Raw genomic sequence first — 23,889 nt, forward strand, 5'->3', positions numbered from 1 at the left:
AAATTTACAGCTTCTGCGTTATTGTTACGATGTTTATGAAGGTAATGCAAAAGTCTTACTCACAAGTTTGTGGTATACTTCAGAGAGGTGTATAACACATGAATTTTGTCTGCTTTAGATGTCCTAATATCTACCGTTTATAGAATTGCGATATCCCTACTTTTTACGAAGTTGCAGACTTGAAAACTTGGTACTTAACTTTTTTTTCTATTTTGCAATTTTCAATCATTTATGCAAAACAATGACGTCCTAAACGAATAATTAACCTCATACAGTCATTATATTTCATTCTTTTTTTATACGCAATAAATCTCATAAAAATCGGCGCAGTGTTTCGGAGACAAACGATCTCTCCGTTCTCATGTGTTTAGATAGGAGCTCCCGTGCTAAAGATTCCTTTTAAAAACTTTTTTCATTTGGTAATCGATTTTACTAATCATACGTTAGCTATCCGGATAGGTCGGCGTCTGTTAATAAGGTGGATTCTAGAGTACGAACGTTTTTTGTAAATACTGTCCCAGGACAAGTATTTACTAAGCGGTTCATACGCCAAAGAGATTCGCGAGAACCGTCGCCGGTCAATCGCGATGGCGGGCACTTTATTAGGTAAGGCAACCTGCCAGCGACAAACGCTTCCTTCAATCGTAAAGTTTTTTGAACTTTGTTTCAGGACTCATAATCACAAGGCACTTCGTGCGCAAAAGCCGTTCGTAAAAGGAGCCTACAAATCATGACAGCAGGCAAAATGTTAGCCAATGTGCCTCGGTCAATGACGAGGCGGTCTTTTATTCTTACGAAAGAAAAGATTTGAGAATCCTGGACTCGATTGCGTCGCCGTTTGGCTGCATGGCCTCAAGTTAGCAGGTGCATAGGTTATACTGGCCTCCCACATACCACGTCTCGACTGCAGGTTACGGTACATTCAGCAAAAGAAAATATATCTTTTTCTTTTCGCACGTGCTGTGCATAATTATGCTGTCTAAAGTGTACGCTTGCGCTCGCCTCTTTATCGATCTGGCGGTTGCCTGCAGCGACTACTCGATCGCCGCGCAAAGGGCGCTTATAGGTTTTTCCAGTTTAGTGTTCGACGTGCGTTCTCTTTTCACGCCAGTTTTTCGTGTCCAGTTTGCCTGGAGTTTCTTGAAGTGCGCGGGGACGTTTCACTCGAGAACCAGGAACTAAGAGCATGCTCCAAACGCTTCTATATCGAACCCGCGTATATATATATATATATATATATATATATATATATATAGTATGGCCAAACGTGGGTTCGTAGCCCACCTGCGGCCAGTTGTTTTTTCATCCACTATCATTTCATTTATTTATTAGTTCTTTACTCGAATTAAAAACTACAAATAATGTCACCCATGCTATGCTTGGTGTTATTGCTTGTTCGCTACTTATGAATGTGACTATTTATGTGAAGTGTGCAGAATTCATAGTAGAATCCTGGATTAAATAGGGAATTAACTGGATTTAGTTCATCTCGGTTATATAACGAGTGTTTCAGCGAACACTTTCAAACATTTTTACGGGTTGCCTGTGGCAGATTGCAAAATTCTAGTTCATGAGCTGGTCTACTGGAAGAGTCAGACATTACTTGCACAAAACATTGAAATGCATAATCGACTAATTAACAAAAAAGCATTCATTAAGTCTATGACTAATTACCTAATGGCCCGGCCCATATTACAATTTACAAATTCTAGCCGTGGAGTTCGCAAGGTGGATCCACTTTTAACGAATTCTCAGGATGGCACCAGTTGCGAGATGCGAATTCCCAATAATTGCGGAGAAATGCATTGGAGTTCCAGTTACGTTCTTAACAAAAAGTCATTTTATGCATTGAAGTACAAAAGTGCGCTGTTCCGTTGCTCCGTTTAATATACTACAGTATCCTCCCGCTTGAGGTAAAACGCGGAGATGTTTTGCGCTCTATATCTTTGCGGAGGCTTTCGAGTTCGTTTTGATCTTCATACATATAGTCGACTCGCGGAAACGCCGCTGATGCTGTGAGTTTCAGGTCTTACGTTTCACTGTAGCTTTCGTCTTGCGGTGCGATCGTTTCCAAAGGAGGCTGACTTGTCACGGGTTTTTGTACGACCGTTGTTTTATTATTTAAATGCGACAGCGTTAAGGGCCCCGTGTCGCAGAAAATCCGGCGTCGGCGTCAGCGGAAATAATCATACCGAACCCCATCATCCCGAACCACCCCGACCGGGCAGGCCCTTCGCGTGGCGCAAGGCTTTAGTGAACAAAAATTGAATTTCTCAAAGTAAGATCCGTCAGAAAAATCGTATAGTACGACTTAAACATTACCTGCAGACGTGATAGCGTCGGATTGTAATTTGAATATACGAAAAAAAAAAGCCTGATAAGCATCCAGGGATCCTTGAATGCTATCGCGCTCCACTCTTAAAGGCGAAGCTTAAGCGTCCTCTAAATTTTTCTGTTTGCGTACTTTGCTTCTCCGGTTCCCGATTCTTGTCGTTTTGACTGATGTCAGGCCGCAGCTGTTCTATGTAGCGTTTCCACATGTTCCCGTCTTGCAGACGTACCTCAAGCTTCTGTTTCCAAGTACGCTGCTTACAGTGCCTTTTGTCCACTCTTTGCTGGTTATGTAGTCTCTCGCCCAGACTGAGTCACCTTAGTGGACATGACGCTCTTTAGAGGGGTTCGCGGGACGTTTTTCTTCCAACTTTCTCGCAACGTCTTGCACTGTGAGTCGTAAGAGGTCGAATCTCGTGCGGAATTCTTCTCCAGTCATAAGTTTAGCTGAAGTGCAGCCGGTCGTAATGTGAGGTGTTGTTCTGTGCTACTTTCTTTGTGGGTCAGAAGTCAAATTACAAACTTGAAATATGCAGGCGTGTGTTTCCATCAACACTTTCATCTTCTGAGTTTAATTTCCTGGCTACGGGTAGTCTGGACAGCGCGTCTGCTATGTACTTGTCGCTTGAGACATACTCTATCTCGAAGTTGCACCCTGACAAGATTGCAACCCACCCCTGCATCTGTTGCCCTCCTTCTATTTCATTATATGTGTGTGTGTGTGTGGGTTTATGATAGTGTGTTTAACAAAATTTTGAAAGATCACCCGTGGCATGCGGCAGAATTATACTTCTTGAACTGGATTGATCTCAGAGTCGTACATAATTGCCACGAAAAATAAAAGTCGATACTTGACTGATTACATTTTTTTGCTAATTAACTTTAAAACTAGTTACTTTACGCCGCATATTGCTATTTACAAACTGTAGCCGGTCACTTTTGTTACATCCACTTAGAACGAATTCTGATAATAGACAGTTTTAGTTTAGCGTTAGCGTAATAGCGGGGTTACGGGAAATAGCGTTACCGTTCCGCAAACGAACTTTGCAGAAAGAGAGTTTTAGTATAGCGTGATAGCGTAGTTTACGTGCGGGACGCTATTCCATTACGCTTTGAATTTCGCATACACAGGGCACCTAATTCTATGTGTGTGTGCGTCCGGAAAGTGCGATAGGCAGCGCAATGGAAGCCAGGAGCGCGTTGTATTTTTACTTCACATGTCCGTCGATCTGCAACGAAACAGACAAGCAGTACAAGCTGTCTACCATAGCCTCCGACATCCTCCCATCTCAGAGGCCATATGCCGTTGTCGCGCCTATCTTCCAACTTTAGCGACAGATGGCGCTCGCATCTCAAAAAAATTTCTCTCGTTAGGCTTAGGCGCGTTCGAAACGAGAAGCGATCTCGAAAATTCCTCAAGATTAGCCATAACACTCTCTCGGCGAAGCGGCATGAGACTAAGCAAAAGCCGTTTACGCAGTCATTTGCTACGAACGAAGTGAATTCTACAAAAACAACGCCAAATTCAGTTCGAAGCGGGCGACCGGGACCGCCGCCATGTTTTACGTACACTACGGACACCACGCTAACACGGTAACGTTAACTCTGAGAAATAGCGTGCGCACGGTAAACGGTATGGGTCGGATAGCGTTCTGCGCATGCGCACTTCGATCCCGCTATTCCGGTACGCCCGCTATTCCGGTAACCACGCTAAACTAAAACTGTCTAATGACACCAGTTTCGGGATATGCGTTCCAAAAGTTTGCGAGGAAATGCATTGGTGTTCCAGTATCCTTTGAGCTTCAATGGATACAAATGCGCTTTGTTAAAACAAGTATATAGAACAACAGCGCATTTTTACATGAAGTTTGACTGCGCTTATCTCAAAACGGGGGCGAGTTGCAAAATTGGTTTATAGTGGATGTGTCTGGGTTCAATTCGTATATTGCAATTTGTGCGCTAAAGTAATTAGCTGCAAAGGTAATTAGCGAAATATTGTTAATCAGTCATTTAGGCGTATTGATTTCCTGCGTATGTTATGGATACCTCTTCAAGCATTTCAGCTCATTAAGTAGATTAGTGCTAAATGCCACCGGCGATTAAAAAAATTCTGTTATAGTTAAAATAAATAAATAAATAAACAAATAAATAAGAATAAATGAAAAAAAAAAACATGCATATATACATATATAGGCCGTGAGTGGTGGTGCTGGCTAACATTCCCTAGATTAGTTCTATAGATAAACATAATTACCCCAGAAAGTGGATGGGAAAACGACGCCGCGGCAGCTCAATTGGTAAGAGCATCGCACGCGTAATGCGAAGATGTGGCTTTATATCTCACCTGCGGCCAGTTGTTTTTTTTTCATCTGCTTTCATTTTCATTTACTTATAATTTCTTCAATTCAATTAAGAACTACAAGTAGTTTCCCCTATGCTGTCTTTGGTGTCATTGTTTGTTGTCTTCTTATGATATGACTAATAAAAATTGGGCCTCTCGGTTTCCTTTCTTCTCGTTCTTTATACAGGGTGTTCCAGAGAACACTTTCAAAAGTTTTTAAAGGTTGCCTGTGGCAGATAGCACAATTCTAGTTCATGAGCTGGTCTACTCGAAGAGGGAGGGACATTGCTTGCACAAAAAATTGAAATGAATAATCGACTAAGTAACAAAAATTGATTAATCAGGTTTTCGACTAATTACCTTATGGCCCATATTGCAATTTACAAATTCTGGCCGTGGAGTTCGCAAGGCGGATCCACTTGGAACGAATTCTCAGGATGACACCAGTTTCGAGATATTAATTCCTGAACTTTGCGGAGAAATGCAATGATGTTCCAGTTACTTTCTTAACAAAACGTCGTTTTATTCATTGGAGCACAAAGGTAATTGTGCTATATGTAACTTCCCGTGGGCGTTCTATAGGAAACACGACAAACACGACAAACAGGAACGAGCAGAGGGCACTTCTAACGCTGATATATTTTTTCCCTCGTTACTATTTTTTCTTTATGCAAATAGTTTGTAAATGTTGCCATTCTTCTATTGCATTCGACATAAGATTGCATACGATCTGTTAGGCACTTTCCGGAAACAAATTGGTGGATGGAGGAGGTGGGGCTATGCGGAACGATGGTTTAAATATTACGGATGAGCTTAACGTCGTTGCGGAAGCGCGACATTTCCTTAAAGCTAACGAAAATTTGCGTGATGAGCGCTTTGATTAAAGAATAGATCACGACTTAGTACTTGGTTTTACTTCGGCAAAAAACGATTACGCAAATTCACCGTGCTTAATAGACGTAAGGTACAGACGAAGGCCTGAGGACTTTGTTTATACGCAGACTTCCCGCCATACAGACAGTATAGACAAAACATAGGAAAGTACAGAAAGAGATAACACAGCCCACGAAGCTGCACCATGGACTCGCTGCCTCAATTTGATGATTCCAAGCTTATATGCAAAGTTCACAGGAGCAGGTGTTTGCACGCATATAACCTGCACCTTCAAAAACCTCACAGGACATAAAAAAAAAAGAGTGGGCTACGTTAAGAAATGTACTGTTAAACTTATCACACCGAATTAAGTTATAAAGTTGTGTAGGTCGTATACGCCCACTTGTGCCTCGTTAATCGACAAAACAAAGCAACAAATAAGAATACAGTATGAGGACCGCTAGAGCTACGCAGCCTGATTTGCGGTTTCCAATGCATCGCAACACATTCTTTCCGGGTTTATTGCCTTTCGACGGTCGGGAATCTGCATTACGCATGCAGGTCGCAGCGTTGCAACCTGCAACAGCATTGCAGCATAGAGCAACTTGCGCATGCAGCTAATGGCAAATGTGACTCCATAACCTTTCTTGGCATTCGCATATTGAATATGTTACTAATAACGCTAACCGCATGCTTGGTTACTTGCACCGTAATTTTAGCTCTGCCCCTTCCTCCCTGAAGCTAACTCTTTACAAAACTTTAGTTCGCTCCAAATTGGAGTATGTTTCAGCCATTTGGGATCCGACTCAGACTACTCTCTATAGTTTCCACTATAGAGAGTATTCAAAACCGCAGTGCACGCTTTGTCTTGTCTAATTATTCTCGCTATGCAAGTATGTCATCAATGAAACGAACTCTTAACTTACCTGATCTTTCGTCACGCCGCAAATGTTCCCCATCTCTCCTTTTATCACATTTTTTTTCATTTGAACCCCCTTTTAAAAGAAACCCTTCTTGTCCCTCCGTCTTATATTTCGTCCCGCACTGACCACAGCCTCAAAGTGCTGCCTTTGTGCCGCACAAACCGGTACAGTGACTCGTTCATCCCTAGGACAAGCACAGACTGAAATCGCCTTTCCGCATCGGTCGCACTCATCACCGACCCTACCAACTTCAAGACCGCTGTTCAGAATGTCATTTGTTAATATTTTTTGTTTGTCTTTTTACTGCATTACTTTTTGTTTTTGACTACACTCCTTTCTGTAACGCCTTCGGGCCTTTAAAATATGTGTAATAAATAAATAAATAAATAAATAATAAATAAATAAATAAATAAATAAATAAATAAATAAATAAATAAATAATGCACCATACTGAAAAGTCTGGTGTGACACATCCTGCGCGCCGCCACTTCATCAGAGCTCATGTTTCGTCGGTGCGTCGCAGTGCGAGGCCTATTTATGGCCCATTAACGGGCCCTTTTTACCGGTAAAATGAAGAAACCGAAGCGCATCGCCTTGCATAATTATTCTTTATAAGAAGCAATCGGCATGTTCAGGTGGGCTTGAAGAGGCGGACATTCAATGCGCGACAAATCGCAGTGGGCATGTGGTTACGCATTCTATCTATCTATCTATCTATCTATCTATCTATCTATCTATCTATCTATCTATCTATCTATCTATCTATCTATCTATCTATCTATCTATCTATCTATCTATCTATCTATCTATCTATCTATCTATCTATCTATCTATCTATCTATCTATCTATCTATCTATCTATCTATCTATCTATCTATCTATCTATCTATCTATCTATCTATCTATCTATTCTATCTATCTATCTATCTATCTATCTATCTATCTATCTATCTATCTATCTATCTATCTATCTATCTATCTATCTATCTATCTATCTATCTATCTATCTATAAAATACTGCAGACGCGAAGTCCAAGCTGGGTGAGCGTAATACACAGACTAAGAAGATTGTTTGTACTAATGCACTAAAAAAAAGCTGTCACAGGTATTTGTCACGAAAAAAAAAAGTTTTGCTCTCACAAACACAGAAAAGAAAGGTTTGTCACGGGTGCTGGGGAAATGCTTGAGTTAGTTGGTTCCAGTCAGCTATTGTTTGAGGAACAAAAGAATACCTAAATGTGCCAGTCCTTGCAAAAATTGGTGTTAGAGAATGAGAGTGTAGAGGTTCCGAGTAGGTCTGCTTGTCAGGGAGGACAAATATGTTGCGGGATCTAGGGCTAGCTTGTGATTAAGTAGATGTCAAAGTAACTCTAGTTGCCTTTTCCTACTTCGAATTTCTAATAGGCCAATCCGGTCAGCTGTCAGCGATGCAGTGGGGGAGCCAGCAGCCTTGAATTTACTGTAAATGAATCGTACTGCCTTTCTTTGGATTCTTTCCATGTTTTTCATGTTTTTTTTTTTATTTTACGAAGGTCACACACTATGGAAACGTACTCGAGTTTTGGCCTAATTAAGGAGAAGTATGAGAGCAGCTTAACACTAGACGGATCAATTTTAAGCTTATGGCGTAGAAGGCATAGTTTCCGGAAAGCGAAAGAGCAGAGGCTGTTTATGTGCATGTTCCAAGATAAGTTACTTGTTATTATTCTACCTAAATATTTATAGATGGCTAATTTCAGTAAGGGCGATGATTCCAGTTTGTATGTATATTCCAAGGGGACTTTCTTGCGCTTTATTTATTTTATTTGCATTAAGAAGCATCCTCCATTGCTCACAGCAGTTTAACAAGTTACCCAAGTTAGTATTAAGGTCGCACTGGTCACTATTCGAGATGATTTCTCCAAATAAAACACAATTGTCGGCAAACACTCGAATCTGTGCTGGGGGATCACCGTATTGACAATATCTGTTATATAAACGAGAAAAAGTAGCGGGCCGAGCACACTACCCTGCGGAATACCAGAAGTTACTGGAAGGCAACCAGAGCGTTGTTCTCCCACTTGAGCGTATTGATTGCGATTATTCAGATAAGCTGATATCCTGGAAGTGATTATCGTATAGATTCATGTAAGGGCCGCACTTTTTTTTTTCACAATTTTGACGAGGTGCGGCCCTTACATGGGACCAAACCTTTTGGTCAAAATGGTGCCGGCCCAGCCGGTTACTTGTGCACACCTAGGCTCTCGCCATCTAGTAGCGGTATGCAGAAGTACACAGCACACGAAAATTCGCCGACGCTCGCGCGCGGCATCGGGGCACGGAACGCGATTGCTTCTCCGCTGGATTTTTTTTTCTCCAAATTTTGGGATACCAAGTCGGGGGTGCGGCCCTTACACGAGTCTATACGGTATTTCTGGTACACCAATAACCCGACGCTTTATAATTAGTTTATCGTGGAGAACTGTATCGAACGCTTTACTGTAATCTAGGAATATTGGCCACGACGGCCGCATTTCGATGGGGGCGAAATGCGAAAACACCCGTGTACTTAGATTTAGGTGCACGTTAAAGAACCCCAGGTGGTCCAAATTTCCGGAGTCCCCCACTACGGCGTGCCTCATAATCAGATCGTGGTTTTGGCACGTAAAACCCCATAATTAAATTTTTAAATCTAGGAATATTACGTCAATTTGACTGTTAGCATCAAGAAAAGCTGCAAAGGTATGAACTACGGTAATCACTTGAGTCGCAGTATAAAATCATATATATATATATATATATATATATATTTATATATATATGTACGCGTGTATGTTTCCTACGAGATGCACAAAGAAATTCATTAGCCATACTTGCTGCACAGACTTCTAGAAAGGCGCCAATACAGCACGCATTGCCAAGCAAATTGCATTCCTGCCTTATCGCTTCGCTGCAGTCACTGAGTGGGACATCGAAAGGCGATGCCCCGGAAAAGCGTTTAGCAAGGTGTGAGTGGTCAAGATTCTTCAAGACTGACCGTGCGCCTTGACGCGAATCAAAACTGCGGCGCAGATCGAGGGTCAGGTGGCTTACCGGTGAGCGTGGAGACGGCGGACACCAGTCCAGCGTTTATCTTTGATTTAAGAAACGAACAACGTCACTTCCGACTTTCAAGGTTTGTAAGATGGACTTTAGCTCGTAATAAAGCAGAAGTGGTTCATAACCCCACGCAACCATTTGTTTTGCTTAAGTTAATGAGTGAATATTTGTTATTTCATTTAATATCTGTCTCGATTTCTCGTGCAAGTAATGGCCGACTCACAGAATAATCCAGCTCAAGGACTATAATTATGTTACCTGCAACATTTCATTTTTAAAAATTCCGGTAAACTTAAAAATTATCATACCGTATATATATATATATATATATATATATATACAGGGTGTCCCAGCTATCACGCAGCACGATTTAAAAAAAGATGGACGGCGTTACGCGAAGTCAACCTAGTGGGTATTGTTTCCAGTACAGTGGAGTAGCCGCCAGTAATTTTTTCGTTACTGATATTTAATTAATTGTAATTAATTATCTAACTCGAGAAGTACTGTCCTAATTATCAAAGTGTCAATGAGAAAGTTGTAGTGCAAAATGAAAAACTCCCGATACAGCTTTCTGTTGCTCAATACGTGCTACATAAATGTGTTTTTCTGAGTGTGAAAGAAGCCCGCGAATACACGCAGGATTGCCGCACGACTGGCCGCTCGAGGCACTTTGCGTGTATTCGCGGGCTTCTTTCATGCTCAGAAAAACACTTTTATGGAGCACGTATTGAGCAACGGAAAGCTGTATCGGGAGTTTTTCATGTTGCTCTACAACTTTCTCATTGACACTTTGATAATTAGGACAGTACTTCTCGAGTTAGATAAGTAATTACAATTAATTAATTAAATCTCAGTAACGAAAAAATTACTGACGGCTACTCCACTGTACTGGAAACAATACGCACTAGGTTTGCTTCGCGTAACGCCGTTCCTCTTTTTAAAATCGTGCTGCGTGATAGCCGGGACACCCTGTATTTATATCACATGAGGTTTCTTAACGGCATCAATCCCGTCCAGCGCTGTTCAATTAGTCCTGAACTGTAACTATAGACCAGTATAAACCGAGGCACAACGATTAAAAAAAAAGCAAAAAAAAAAAGAAGACTGCAAATTAAAACACTTAAAACAAAGAAACAAGAACGGATGGACGGCCTGCATAAGAATGATCCTGCGCAATCTCCCTGGCTATCTGTATTACGCTGCATTGTTCTCTCTTGGGATAGTTATCTGTCGAAGGACGCGAGTCGTCTGATGGGTCTCTGTCGCTGATGCGATTCTGTTTACGGAGAATGGGACGGGCTGCGCGCTTTGCGGGTGAGCAGTACACGTGAATCGAAGTGGTGCCCAGCGCGCGCATTTTCTTACCGACGACACTGGCGCAACCGCAGGAGCTCAAATAGCGGGGTGCGCAAGATCATGGCTGGTGGCAGCGTCAACTACCACCTGCAACGTCCTTAAATTTTTTTTTTGTCTCGTGCTCGCGCGCAGATGTCACTCGAAACCACGCGTAGAAGAATCGAGACCCTGAGAGGAGTATCACGTATCACAGCCATGGAGAAGCATCAAGTGTCAATCTGAAAGCCTTTCGCCTTTTGTTTTAGGCAAATTATTGTTGCTGCCTGAAGATGATTTACACAAGCACTATGGTATATTCGACGTTAAGGCGAGATCTTGCCATCTTTGGAAGTGACGTTGAGAAAGGACATTCATATGAGCATGAGCGGTCATGATGACACGTCAAAAGTAAAATAAAAAGTCTGGCTCCATAAATGAACGGAAATCCCAATGTTAATTGAACATTAATGACTTATAGGTAATCTTTTTGCAGGCTTTAGGTTTCATTATGTTTGTTTGCCTAATGCATTGCTAAGATGTTTGAGTGAGAAACCTAATTACAGCTAAGGCTGACAGAACCTAACAGATAAGTCTGATTCTCTGTAAAATGACCCCTATGTCCAACATTATCCAAACCCATGACTCGTGATTGCATTGTGGCTGCATTGCGCTCTCGAAATTACACCTCCAGGTAGCTTGAGCCTCGCTCTTCGTGAAAATTTGGTAGCTTTATACGCGAACAGTTACGCTGGCGTCACATGCTTGGCAGAAAGCAGACGGTGGAAGCTAGGAGACAAGTCAGGAAACCGCGAGAGCGTCTACTACATTCAATATGTGGTGGTGACATATTACAATGTGTGGGCAACTTCTCTAATGAAAGGTCGTATTATCACCAATGAGTTAATCCACTGAGATTGACCATAACGGTATTAAGTTGAGTGGGACTGCTGGTGACACATCCTTTATCTCAATTCATCTACGTATGCCAAGCTAACCCCGCCTGCTGCAACATCACCGCCACCACGACCTGCTGAAATTTTGTCACGCGCGGTTGTGAATTCCGTGGAGGCGATACACAGATCATATTGTCACGGGACAGTCAGTCAGCGATGCCCACATGTGATATGAAGGCTTGCCTAGGCTCGTGCGCGGAATCACCATATTGCGTGTCGCTGTAAATAATCTTTGAAAGCGTATTCGACCTCTTTCCTTACTCGTTACAACCTTTCTCAACCAATAGCTGGAGTAGAAAACCAGGACATCAGTCAGGGCAACATTTCCAGCGTATCATGAAAATCAGCATTTCGATGATCCCTTCTGGGCTTATGAGGAAATTTCTTGTACTCAGCGAACCATTAGGCGTGCGACAAAAATAAGCATGCTCAGGTTCCATTGAGGACGCCTGAGCACTTTCCACTTGTGAGACTCGCAATGCCGGCACTTGCCCCTCCCCGCATATTTATATGTGAGATAACGTCAAGCACATGAAACCGATACCACTGGAACAACTTTCAACTCGAACCCTCTAGGTGTATTCAGAAAGACTGTGGATTGCCTTTTTTTCCCCGTCTTGTGCATGCGGCTTGCAAGTTTATTGTCAGAATTTAATGCGAAACTTATTGGAACGAGCTAAAAACTTATATACCCGCAATATCGCTGATCACCAAGGAGCGCAGTGTTCCTACTTTTTACTACTGCATTGCGAACTGGTTTCAAGCATGTTCGGGAAGGTTTGTCCAGACCAGCTGAAAAGCGCAAAGCACAGTAGCGAAGTACATAGCAAGAGAAACGTCGAAATTAAAAAAAAAATCAAATAGGGTGCGGCATGGGTAGTGCAACGTCTTTCATCGGCAGAAAGGCGTTGCGCAAGAGCAGTGGAAATGCAAGTGCGATAACACTCACCTCAGACAACTTGACATGGCACCCCATGCCAAACATGATGGACACCAAGATGCCGACGATCAACCAGTCGTGGATAATCTTGATTAAGGGGTACTTGACTGGACTGGCTTCTAAGCCATCGGTGAAGTTAGTCGAGTTGGAAAAATTGCTGTCCGCACTCATGTTGAGCATGACGGAAACGGCGTATGCCGAAGCCGAAAAAAGAAATCGCCTACTGAGGAGCTAAAGGGCTGAAACTGCGTGGTTACTTTCCCTGTGCGGCGAAGATAGAGAAAGGCTAAGAGCTGAGAGCGGCGAACTCGTCAAGAAAGCAAGCCCGTTCGTCTTTCTTTCTACGTGATAACGTTATTCGCAGGGAACACTGAAGAGTGACAATGTACTGCCGCGAATGCTTCCGTACTGAACGACGCGTCCAAAATAAGGAAGACAGGAGGAAAGTAAGCTAACCTTGAATGTTGGCAGACGCGTTTCTCTCTGGCAGCGAGTACACCTGCAGAAAGGGGGACATGGTGTGAAAGCTAGATGAGCTGCAGCAATGACACTCTGAAAGTGCGCTCAGTTAATGAGAAATAACGAAAGGGGCTAGAAATGCCGACAGTCGATCGGCTGCAGCAAATTATTGGACCTTATCGGAGAAGTAAAGGAGAGCCTCGTCAGCACGCGCGGCCAGCGGTCGGCACATATCCGTAGCACGAGTGAAAAGCGAAGGCCGCAGGAGTACCGAGCTGTTGTGTATGGAACGCGGCACGCTACGCAAGTCGGGATGCGAGCAGCAAGGAAAGCCGGTGCGCCAGGTCTTGACGGGAGCGCGCCGGAAAGAGGACTGCTGCCTACGGGAATGTCACCGCATCAACGATGCCGGCAGTGGGGCAAGCCGCGGTGGAGAGGGAGGAGCGCGCTCGCCGCGGGAAAGTGAGACAAGCAGTACTCGCTGCGGCGGCGCATTGGAAGGGCTCCTTGTTTCTCTTACAATGAGCAGGCGTTACCTCACTGCAGGAGGACGCGCGGCCGCTCATCCGGGTAATGGACCACTGCTCGGACTGTCTGGGGCCGCGCCAAGGTCGGATCGGAGGCCGCCGAAAGCGAAAGGACGAGGGCACATGTCGTTGCCGTCTTCGCCCTTTCAACGGCGGCGATTAAGTGCTCGATGAGGGTCTGTCCGTGCTGTACATCTGTGAACCGCCATCGAGGTGTGACTGCTACAGCTATATGGCGTTAAGCGTTTTCGGATCCGACGCGCTGTTTGAGCAACAAGTGCTTAAGGGCCAATTAAGTACCTGTAGAGTGGCCAAAGTGCTAAAGTTCTCGTAGATGCTCGCCGAACGCCTTCTGTCGCCGGTCATATAGGCTGATAGCAACATATATTCGCACCTACGACCGAATTGGTAAACGAATCGTCAGCCTTTCTATGCCAAGACAGATGCCCTGCGCACTACGTCATGAGCTCGCGAAGCGCGCAGCGCTATCCCAAGTTCAACAAACATCCTGACGACGAAAATGATGTGATGGAAACGCGAGACGACAGCTTATTTGCTATTCGATTCAGTAGTAGAGAGAGAGACGGTGATGACGCTTTAAAGCAACACCCTGTCTTGAGAGAGGAGAACGAAATGGACCGGAAAGGCGTATAGAGAATGAAGCTGACGGCGGTGAAGCGGTTTGTCGCAGTGGGAGGGACACACAGTGATTGTGCCATCGCTTAATGGATAATGGATCTCCCCACGAGGAGAGGAGAATCAGACACTGAGAACTTCCTGGAACACTGACGCCGATACAGAGGTGGTCCCACATTGAGCGCTAGAAAGTTGGTCGCTCTTGGTCATTAGAAGGGACCTGCATAAATGTCGCCGCCTGGAAAGCCACCAGAGGCTACATGACACCTATACCACAGTTTCATCACAGCGTCAGCTCTCTGCAGTAAAGCCGGGGTCCTGAGTCGGCCTCTTTCTGCGCTGTGGTATACGTCATGCAGAAGAAGAAAATGAGCTAGAAATATGGAATTGCAATTACTTACTGTACCGGTCCTTTCTGTGAGTAGTGATTGTCTTGAAAAAGCCATCGCTTATACTTTTTTTTAATAGCATGCCTGCAACGTATTCATTCAAGGGAACAAAAGTCAATTCTGTCCTAATTATTTTAACCTTCTTCAGTAATAGTAGTCACAAGGAAACCGCAGTAGTGAGGCCACGGTTAAGCTGTTATGAAGGATATACGCGACCGAGCCGCCCTGGTGGCGTAGTGGCTTTGGCGTTGCGCTACTAAGCCCGAGGGCGCGGGATAAAGAAAAAAAAAAAAAACGAGAAGAAAAAGACCGTGTATCGTGCATTGGGTGCACGTTCAAGAACCCCAGGTGGTCAAAATTAATCCTCGATCTCCCACTACTGTGTGCCTCATAATTATATCGTGATTATGGCACGTAAGACCCCAGAATTTAATTTTTTAAATATACGCAACCGCTGCGTGACAGCATGACCAGCTCGCAAATACTGTGAGACCCCTGAATTTAATTTTTTAAATATACGCAACCGCTGCGTGACAGCATGACGAGCTCGAAAATACTGTGGATTCTAAGATGTACCTGTGAGAGAAAACTCAAAGAGGGTCGCAAATCAGTTAGATGTGTCGATATATTGAAACGAAGAAATTTGCAGATGTAACGTTTACACGAGACCCCTTCTCGTTTGTGACAATTTCTCGCGATCGCGAGAAAAACCACAGCTTCGTGATTATTGCACCCAGGATGAGCAAAACTCGCGAGTAGGGTGACTCCTGCACGCGCCCGTCACGTGGTCGTCGGCAGCACGTGCCGGCCTCGCGTCCTGCAGTGCGACGAGCGGCAGCGGTTTCGCGAAGGGACGCATCTCAAGGACCGCTTTCTAGACGTCGCGTGCACCCCACGTACGAAGGCTGCACGTGTTCAGGTTGATAAACTCAAGTGTGGCGCTCTTCTGTCGATGACTCTGGCTGCCACTCAATGACGGCAAATTGACGCGAAGAAAATGCCTTGGCGTGAGACAACTTATTTCGCCCACACGGAAGCTGTGTGGGCGGCTGGCAAACGTAGCGGAGGGGTCGGCGCAGGCACGTTTTGTTAACGGCAGCCAGCCATGGCACCGGCTCGTTACGGAACGGCAGCTAGGGAGGATGTAGCGGCTCAGGATCAAGCTCTTGTTTCTTTGAAAACTATGGCATGTGCCCACGAGGTGACATGGGACACCCTTTAAAGTAAAAGCACGAGAGAAACCCCGTTGAAAGCCTAAGACCGTTCGAAACAAAGATGAAGAAAGGAGATGAAAGGAACACATTAATAAAATAAAATGATTGAACAAATTGTTGGAAATAACTACGAACATAATAAGAAGCGAAATAGACATTTGACGCAGGCACTTATCGGTTGCAGGAGCATATATAGTCATGAATTGATTGATGTAAGATGGGGAGGGGAGGCGGAAGGTTCACGTCCCGAAACAACACACGGGTTATGAGAGACACCGCTGTGCAAATTTCCAGATAAGCGTTGTTGCATCCTGGCCCCATAGCAAAATGCGTATAGACATGGAAGCAAAGGCATATCGCTTTCCGATGTGTGATCCTGGCTGCTTGCGTCGAATTAAAGAACTTGCGGAAGGGAAACACTCGACACTATTCGAACCGAGGGCGATTACTATACAGTCCATTATCGCAGTCGAAAACCACCAGATGCAGTGGTCCAGAGATTCCACGCACCAAATAATCCCCAGAGGGACGACTGTGTGCACCTGCACCGGCTCTGAATCCCTACACCGTACACCACTGCCTTCAGCCGCCCGCAGCTGCCTTCAGCCGCTGCTGGCAGCTGAAGACAGCGGCTGAAGGCAGCTTTGGATGCCTCACCACCACGCTGGGCCTGAATTTGCTGATGTAGAATGCTCTTTAAGCGAGTCTCCTCCACACGCTGAAACAATCGTGGTTTATCGTGCCAAAGCCTTGAAAGCAGTAAGGGAAATCTTAGGGGGAACATGATGCTTCAAGTTGTTTGTGTTTTCTATTGCGTCGACCAAATGCACTTATATAGAAACAGAGATCTCGAGGGAGGACACTTGGACTGTTCTATGTGGGCAATACGAAATGTCAACGATTATACGTAAGTGGTCTTGCCTTGTATGTGGTTAGCGTCGAATAACTTGTGTTATTCGATGTACAAAGTGAGTAAGGCTTGAACAACTGCACTTATTTCATAATTCGAGAGTGAGAAAAGGTGACCAAGAAATCCACACGAAGAAAGCTCTTGAATTTTTTCCGCAATCATAACCAATGTCACCACTATTTTGTCTCCATTCCAGCTTAAAGTTCGCTTGTCGACAGCGTGCTTTAGGACAGTGCGGTGGTGGCACGCAAGCCAACAGGCACGGGAGAATTTTTCGCGTTGGGGCTTTCTTTTTCATGGAAAAAAATTAAATAATTAAATACAATAAAATAAACAACAGAAAGAAAAGCAAATGCGTAAATAGCGTTGCACAAATCATATAATTCGATGTTTTTCACAGAAGTCTTAAGTATTCGCCATTTAAACGTAGCTAAGGATGTTGACACTGAAAAAGATCGTTATTAATTTCAGAGAAATATCTATTTGGAAAGAATGCAAAAAAAAACAACCCTGAGTTGTGCAAGCCGAGTGTGAACACCATCGCATAAACTCTATTCGCGTAAGTTGCGCTGGTATTCTCTTATATACTCGCGGACCTCATACAACGAGAAGCAGATAAAAAAATAAATAAACTCAGGCCAATGTTTGAGGAAAAACTCCTCGAGCCACTAAAGTACATCGTCACCAGTTATGGTTATTTTCTTGCCTGCCAGGACCAAGCATACGTCGAGAAAATATGCGAGTCAAAAGAAAGGTGATGGCTTGGGGCACGCCGGGTTGGCTGGCGTAAACGTGAGAGCGGTAAGGAAAGTAGATCCGCACAGAGTCAGCATGGCGCAACTCCAGCGCTTCTAAGGCAACAACGTCTGCTCTGGTATCCCAGGTTGCTCACTTGCTATGCAAAACAACGTTTACGTGTGAAGGAGCTGTGCTACTTATTCGTATAAGTATTCCTCTGAAACACCATTACGCATCCTTAAGAATCTACTAGAGACTTCTCTGCATTTGCCAAAATTTTTTTCTGAACAATTTTAACGATAAAGATTATAGGACATAACTACAAACAAGCATCTTTAAGGCTTACAACAATAAAAGTATGAGAGAAAAAACGAAACGTTCCCGAAAAGCCGCGATGATATGTTTTGTTACGTTCCATCTTCTTTTATTTTTGAACAACGAGACAGGGCCTCTATGAAAAGGTCAGCAGGAAGGTTTCGTGGTCTGTTGGCTTCATATATTTTTTTATGCGGGAAATATAAAGAATATGCATACGTTGCAACCCATCAAAAGTATGCGAAGCTTGCTTAGGGACAGCTCATGCTTTCTGGCCACAGTTGCAAACTGCAGTCGCTTCAAACGCCCGCTGCATAGCTACAAATGTCTCCTGGGGCGCTATAACGTAAAATGATTTCAAACTGTTTTGATTCCAAACTCCTAACGTCAAATTTACGTAACCACCAACGCAAGCATCGGGCGGTGACCCGCAGCGTGGTCTGAATAACCCAATCAAACACTCTCATCGTTTATAGGAGGTCACCTTTGTTCGCTTTCAAAACCAATAACATTGTCTACACTCAGCGGTTTTTCTTATCTAATGGCTGACAAGAGGCGAGGAGCACGCTCTAGTGGAGAGGGTTTCGATGGGGCCGAGCCAGCACAGTGAAAATAGATAACCGCATGAAGAGGGTTGTGCCGGCTTCTCCGATTGGCCCGCTTCGCCTTACTTAGCTTGCAGTGGCTGGTTGAAAATCGCGGCGGCGTGCAACGGAAGGATAAGAATGCCGCTAAAACGGATCCTCAGCAAGGAACAGTTGGCAGAGTGATGTCTAGAGACCGGCAAATGCCTTTTTTGTTCCTTGCGCTCCTATCACCCCACTTTGATATATGAGCATGAATTAGAGGTTAAGAAGGGCTTTTATAGTGTTTTTATAGTGCCTATAAATGCATATTTTGGCGTTTGTGCCTAAATGCCTATAAATGCCTATTTTCAATATCGGCGCCTATATTAACACTATTTAGCCTCAAGTTTCGCTTTCGAGTGCAGCTAGAGGCCGTTATTCATGTTGTCGGGCAACATTGGCTGTGTGGAACTCTATGGGGTTCAACCTAGTCCTTTAGTTCAACCAACTCCCGGAAAACAACTGCTAGCAGCATTGAAATGTGACGCGCCGGCCAGCATACGCCGCCGCGCTGATATTGCGCGAGCGGCTGGGGAATGCGAAACCGCGGAGAGTCGTCAGGGGAAAGGAGAGCAAAAGAAGAAAGAAAAATGTGATGTGCACGCGGCTTTTATTTCGTTTGTAATTTACTTTTTAAGGTGTTCACCACCATCGGGCGTTCCTTCTCAGCGTACAAGATTATTCTAGGCACAATTTTGAATCCAAAAATCTGGAGATGGTGGTAGTTTGCTATTGTTTCCACAATCTTCACAGTGATTCTTAGACCACGTTCCGCGTGCTCTCCAAACAGATTTCTTCAAACATGTGCACTTCAAATGGGCGGAAGTGTATTTGGCAGTGTTGGCACGTCTTGCCTGTACAATTCGGATAATGTCATTGTATATGAGAAAATTGCCAAGAGTTGTACAAACAGTCCTCATGTAAGAACATGCTAATTTCTTAATAAATCGTAGTCTCTTTTGCATTTGTTATTTGTCTGTTTTTGTTGTGTTATTTTAATTGCGCCGAGCAGACATAACGTATCGCTTTTTCTAATCAGTATTCCCAGCTTTCAAGTATTCTTTTCCATGCCTGTTTCACTATACGCGACGCTCGAGTACAGTGGCCATTGAACATGAATATGAGCAGTGTGCTTATTGAATTAAGCCAATTGATCGTCATTAGTTCAGCAGTGTTATGGGACAATTGTACGGCTATGTTCAACTGTTGGCGCCTTTGTGCCATCGTAGACAATAACATTTCTTGTTTTTCTATCGTAGATATAGGCCGCGCACCTCTTCGTTTGAAGTTATTTGTATTTATTTAAAATTTTATTGTGTCTATATTTACGACGTTGGAGGCCTAAAACGTTTTTTTTTGCCTGCCTATTTTTGGCGCCTAAAACGCGCTTTTTTAATGCCTAAAGATCCGGCCTCTAGTGATGTCGTATGCATGCCGAAAGGGCTCGATAACGTTTTACTGCCACGCAAAAAGGTTTATCATGCGCAAATAAATACATGCTCACCGGCAGGTGCGAGTAGCGAGGGCCTGAGCGATCGGCGGGCAGCCATCTTTGATTCCTTTCGGAACGGGGCAGTCTGTGCTTATTCAGAAAAATTTTCAGTTTTGTTCGGCATATAATGCATTTTTTAGGGGCGAAGCACCTTAGGGCCGAGCCTTGTCCCCCCCTCGTCGTACGTAGCTCTGGTTTGCCTGGAGTCCACTAGGGGCGCTGTGGTCGTTCCCGACGCGCGCTCTCTTTCTCTCTTCAGCCAGGAATGATAACGGTCGCTTCTGATAACGGCGAGCACACTATGGATGAAAAGGCGAGAGTGGCGGCTCAACTGCAAGCGGAGTCGAGGGATCGCAAAGCTGCTGCAGCGCGGCGACGCAGACAACAAGCGGACCCGGAGTCTAGGGCGCAGGAAGCTGCAGCAAAACAGCAACGCCGGCAAGCGGACCCGGAGCTGAGGGCTCGCGAAGCTCGCGCTTGAACCGAGCATCGGCGCCACCAACCTCAGGTAGAGAACGCTTCCGGCATTTTGCCACCGCTGCTCGCGCTCTCGCGGGTCCGCTTGCTGGCGTCGTCGTGCTGCTGCACTGATCACAAGGCAATGTACGGGAGATTCACGATTACCCGAATGATTCCCCGGTGCTTCGCCCACTCATCATCATTCACTTCGTGGATATGCGGTGTTTTTTTCGCGTACACGTCACTTTGACGTGGTGAGTTTTCGCGGTCTTCTAAGGTCGCGTGACAGACAGGCGAAGTGGGCGTAGCCAGAAAACATTGGACCAATAACAGAGGGCTATTGGTGAAGAGGCGTCGAATCAGGAATGATTATTTTTCTATTGTGCGGTTTAATCATACACAATCAGTGTGTACAGGTTATATAAGATGGGGAGCTATCGCGGTTTTCGTGACGTCGCGTGACAGACAGGCGAAGTTAGGAGTGGTCCGAAAATGTTTTGACCAATCGTGGAAGCTGATTGCAGAAATTGGAATCAAAACAGCTTGGTATCATTTTACGTTACAGCGCCCCTGGGGTGGAACTTGCCTCGGCCTAAACACTTAAGCCTGTTGGCTTCCGAGAACTGTTGGCCCTACGATAGGAGTTCACTGTTCGTACCTGCTTTCGGTGCCATATATATTGATACGGAACAGCCGCCACAGTGTGACTGCGCTGAGGAGAAGGAAGACGACGTGTTCCCGCTTGACATAGCGTCGCCATTTTGGCCTCCGTTAGCTTCCCTGCAAATAAATTGTAAATAACCTTAGGCATCAGCTACTCGTAACAGCGCCACACTGTGGCGGCTGTTCCCTATCGATATAGTTCAACTTCGTGAACATGGCCCGTCGCGATGGTTCAATCTCAGTGGCATTCTACTCATGAGCATGCTGAGCATGATAGGATGCGGAATGCAGAAATGCTCGTGTACCAAGCATGTGTTGACGCTACGAACCCCAGGTGCGCCCCTAGTACGGCTTCCCTCCCTAAAGTCAGATTGCTGCTTTAGGACGTAAGACAGGTATAGTGTACATTCTAAAAAAAATGTCACAGTTTCGCCCTAAGGGCGAAGCAATGAATGCGATAGCAACACAGCAATGTCATACAAAGTAAGGTGAGCGGCTTTGGTAGCAATATGAATTGTAGTAAACATGAGCTGATTAAGTAAGCAGGTGTGCTGCGGCGTAAGTAGACCGACATGAAGAGAGACTCGATGACCACGAGAAGGCGCGTGTGAAACGGTGGTGTTGATGAGAAGCGCTTCCCGTGGGCAGCGCGTGCGAAGGGACACACCTGTAGTGCTGCACTGCCGATCCGGGCAGCATTGCATTTGTAGCGTGCGTTGGAAAATGTGGCCCGACGATTACTAACTGAATGAACAAGCGTGGTGTGAGCGCGCACAAACAAACATGAATAGATCACACTGAATGACTGCAGACAACGACCGTCAAAACTCTGGCAGCAAGCGCATACGCCGCAGCGGCGAAGGTACGTGCGGTCTCTCGCTTCAACGGAAACTGAGCGGCGAATGCACGGCGCATAAAGGTCAGAGCCGTGTGGAGATAAGAGACGGTGCGAGCGAGCGACGAGCGCGGTTGTTGGCAGAGTGGAAGTGCGCCCCCCCCCGCTCCCTCCGGCCCTGGCTTCCCGCTTCCTTGGTTGCGCGTGGGAGATTGAGTGCGTTCGCTCTCCGTGATAGCGCGCGTCCCCGCACGCTTCCGCTCGGGCATACGGCACGCGGCGAAGATTTTATCTATAGGAAACCTCACGGCGACGGCTACGGCGACGACGACGGCGACGACGACGGCGACGACGACGGCGACGACGACGGCAGAAATCCGGTTGAAGTGTCCATATAATTGCTGTCGCAATAAAATTCGTTGAAACACAGCTGTCTGCCTTTACAAGCAACGATCTGCGCAGTCGTGGATCTTGATTTTAATATTTCGCATCTCAGATTGTATAATATATTGGCTGCTGGCCTGCCGACAAGCAGTTAGCTTCATTATACAAGTTGTCCCAACTATCATGCACCAAGATTTAAAAATATGCAAATTCCAGGTAGCTGGACACAGCCAAGGTAATGTTGTTTGCCGTCGCTTGGAGATACAACATGAAAAAATCACAATGCAGCTTTCTGTTGCTCAATACATGCTACATAAAAGTGTTTTTCTGAGCATGAAGAAGTCCGCGAATACACGCAAAGTGCCTCGAGCGCCCAGTCAAGCAGCAATTTTGCGTGTATTCGCGGGCTTCTTTCATGCTCGGAAAAACTTTTATGGAACACGTATTGAGCACAGAGAGCTCTATCGGGAGTTTTTCGTGTTGCTCTACAATTTTCTCATTAACACTTTTCATCTAATTATAATATTTGAGAAGTTGATTAATCAATTAAGATTGCTTAGTAATCTAGCGGAATGCAAAAAAAAAAAAATCTGAGTACCTCCAAGCGACGGCAAACAACATTAACTTGGTTCTGTCTAGCTATGGGGCATTCGCATATTTTGGAATCTTGGTGCATGATAGTGGGGACACTCTTAAATTAAATTATGTGGTTTTACGTGCCAAAACCACCATCTGATTTTGAGGCACGCCGTAGTGGGGGGACTCCCGATTAATTTCGACCACCTGGGGTTCTTTAACGTGCACCTAAATCTAAGTACACGGGTGTTCTCTGCATTTCACCCCCGTCGAAATGCGGCCGTGTGGCAGGAATTCAATCCCACCACCTCGTGCTCTGCAGCCCAACACCATAACCACTGAGCAACCACGGCGGGTTAGTTGGGACGCTCTGTATAATAAACTACGTAAGGCCGCATCGCATACCCGGTATCCTATCTAACGTTAGGCAAGCTGTTAAAAAAGTGTGGTATTACAACATACGATTATGAGACTTACAGTGTTCGGTCATAAGTCCCCTTCAGCCATCAGGATAATTGTCGTGTACTAATTACATTGCTGATTAGGTAATATTAATTGACCAACATTTATTTATTTTTTATTTATGGGCGCGATTTTTGTTGGGAAATATGTTTTTGCGTCCTATAAAACCGCCAATTCAGTCGTTTTCAGCGTGCTATATGTCCGGCGTAATTTTAAAGTTTTTTTTTTCGCGATTTACTCGTAACACGTGAAATACGAACGGTGCCGCGTGTTTACGCGACAGCGCGCAGTGACACCAGTCGCCTCGAAAGTGATTCGTAGCTACTCACTCCGCTCATTGCCTGACTTTGTAACCGCCTGGTCATAGATTAGACAACCTCGCCAAGACGGCTATACTGTGATCAGCTAAGAACACCACCTCGTGAAAAAG

The 23,889-nt window shown here is 44.9% G+C and overlaps 1 protein-coding gene across 1 annotated transcript in view; it reads right to left on the reverse strand.

The window, feature by feature from the left end:
* Positions 1–13,714, reverse strand: part of LOC119436444 (ileal sodium/bile acid cotransporter) — a 187,406-nt gene extending 173,692 nt beyond the window's left edge. The window contains exon 1 of the mRNA XM_037703293.2: positions 12,784–13,714. Within this exon, the coding sequence (XP_037559221.1) occupies positions 12,784–12,954 (171 nt within the window). The 5' untranslated portion in view covers positions 12,955–13,714. The remainder of the gene's footprint in view (positions 1–12,783) is intronic.
* Between the last annotated feature and the right edge of the window lie 10,175 nt (positions 13,715–23,889).

This window comes from Dermacentor silvarum, chromosome 1, assembly GCF_013339745.2.
Source record: "Dermacentor silvarum isolate Dsil-2018 chromosome 1, BIME_Dsil_1.4, whole genome shotgun sequence".
Lineage (NCBI taxonomy): Eukaryota > Metazoa > Arthropoda > Arachnida > Ixodida > Ixodidae > Dermacentor > Dermacentor silvarum.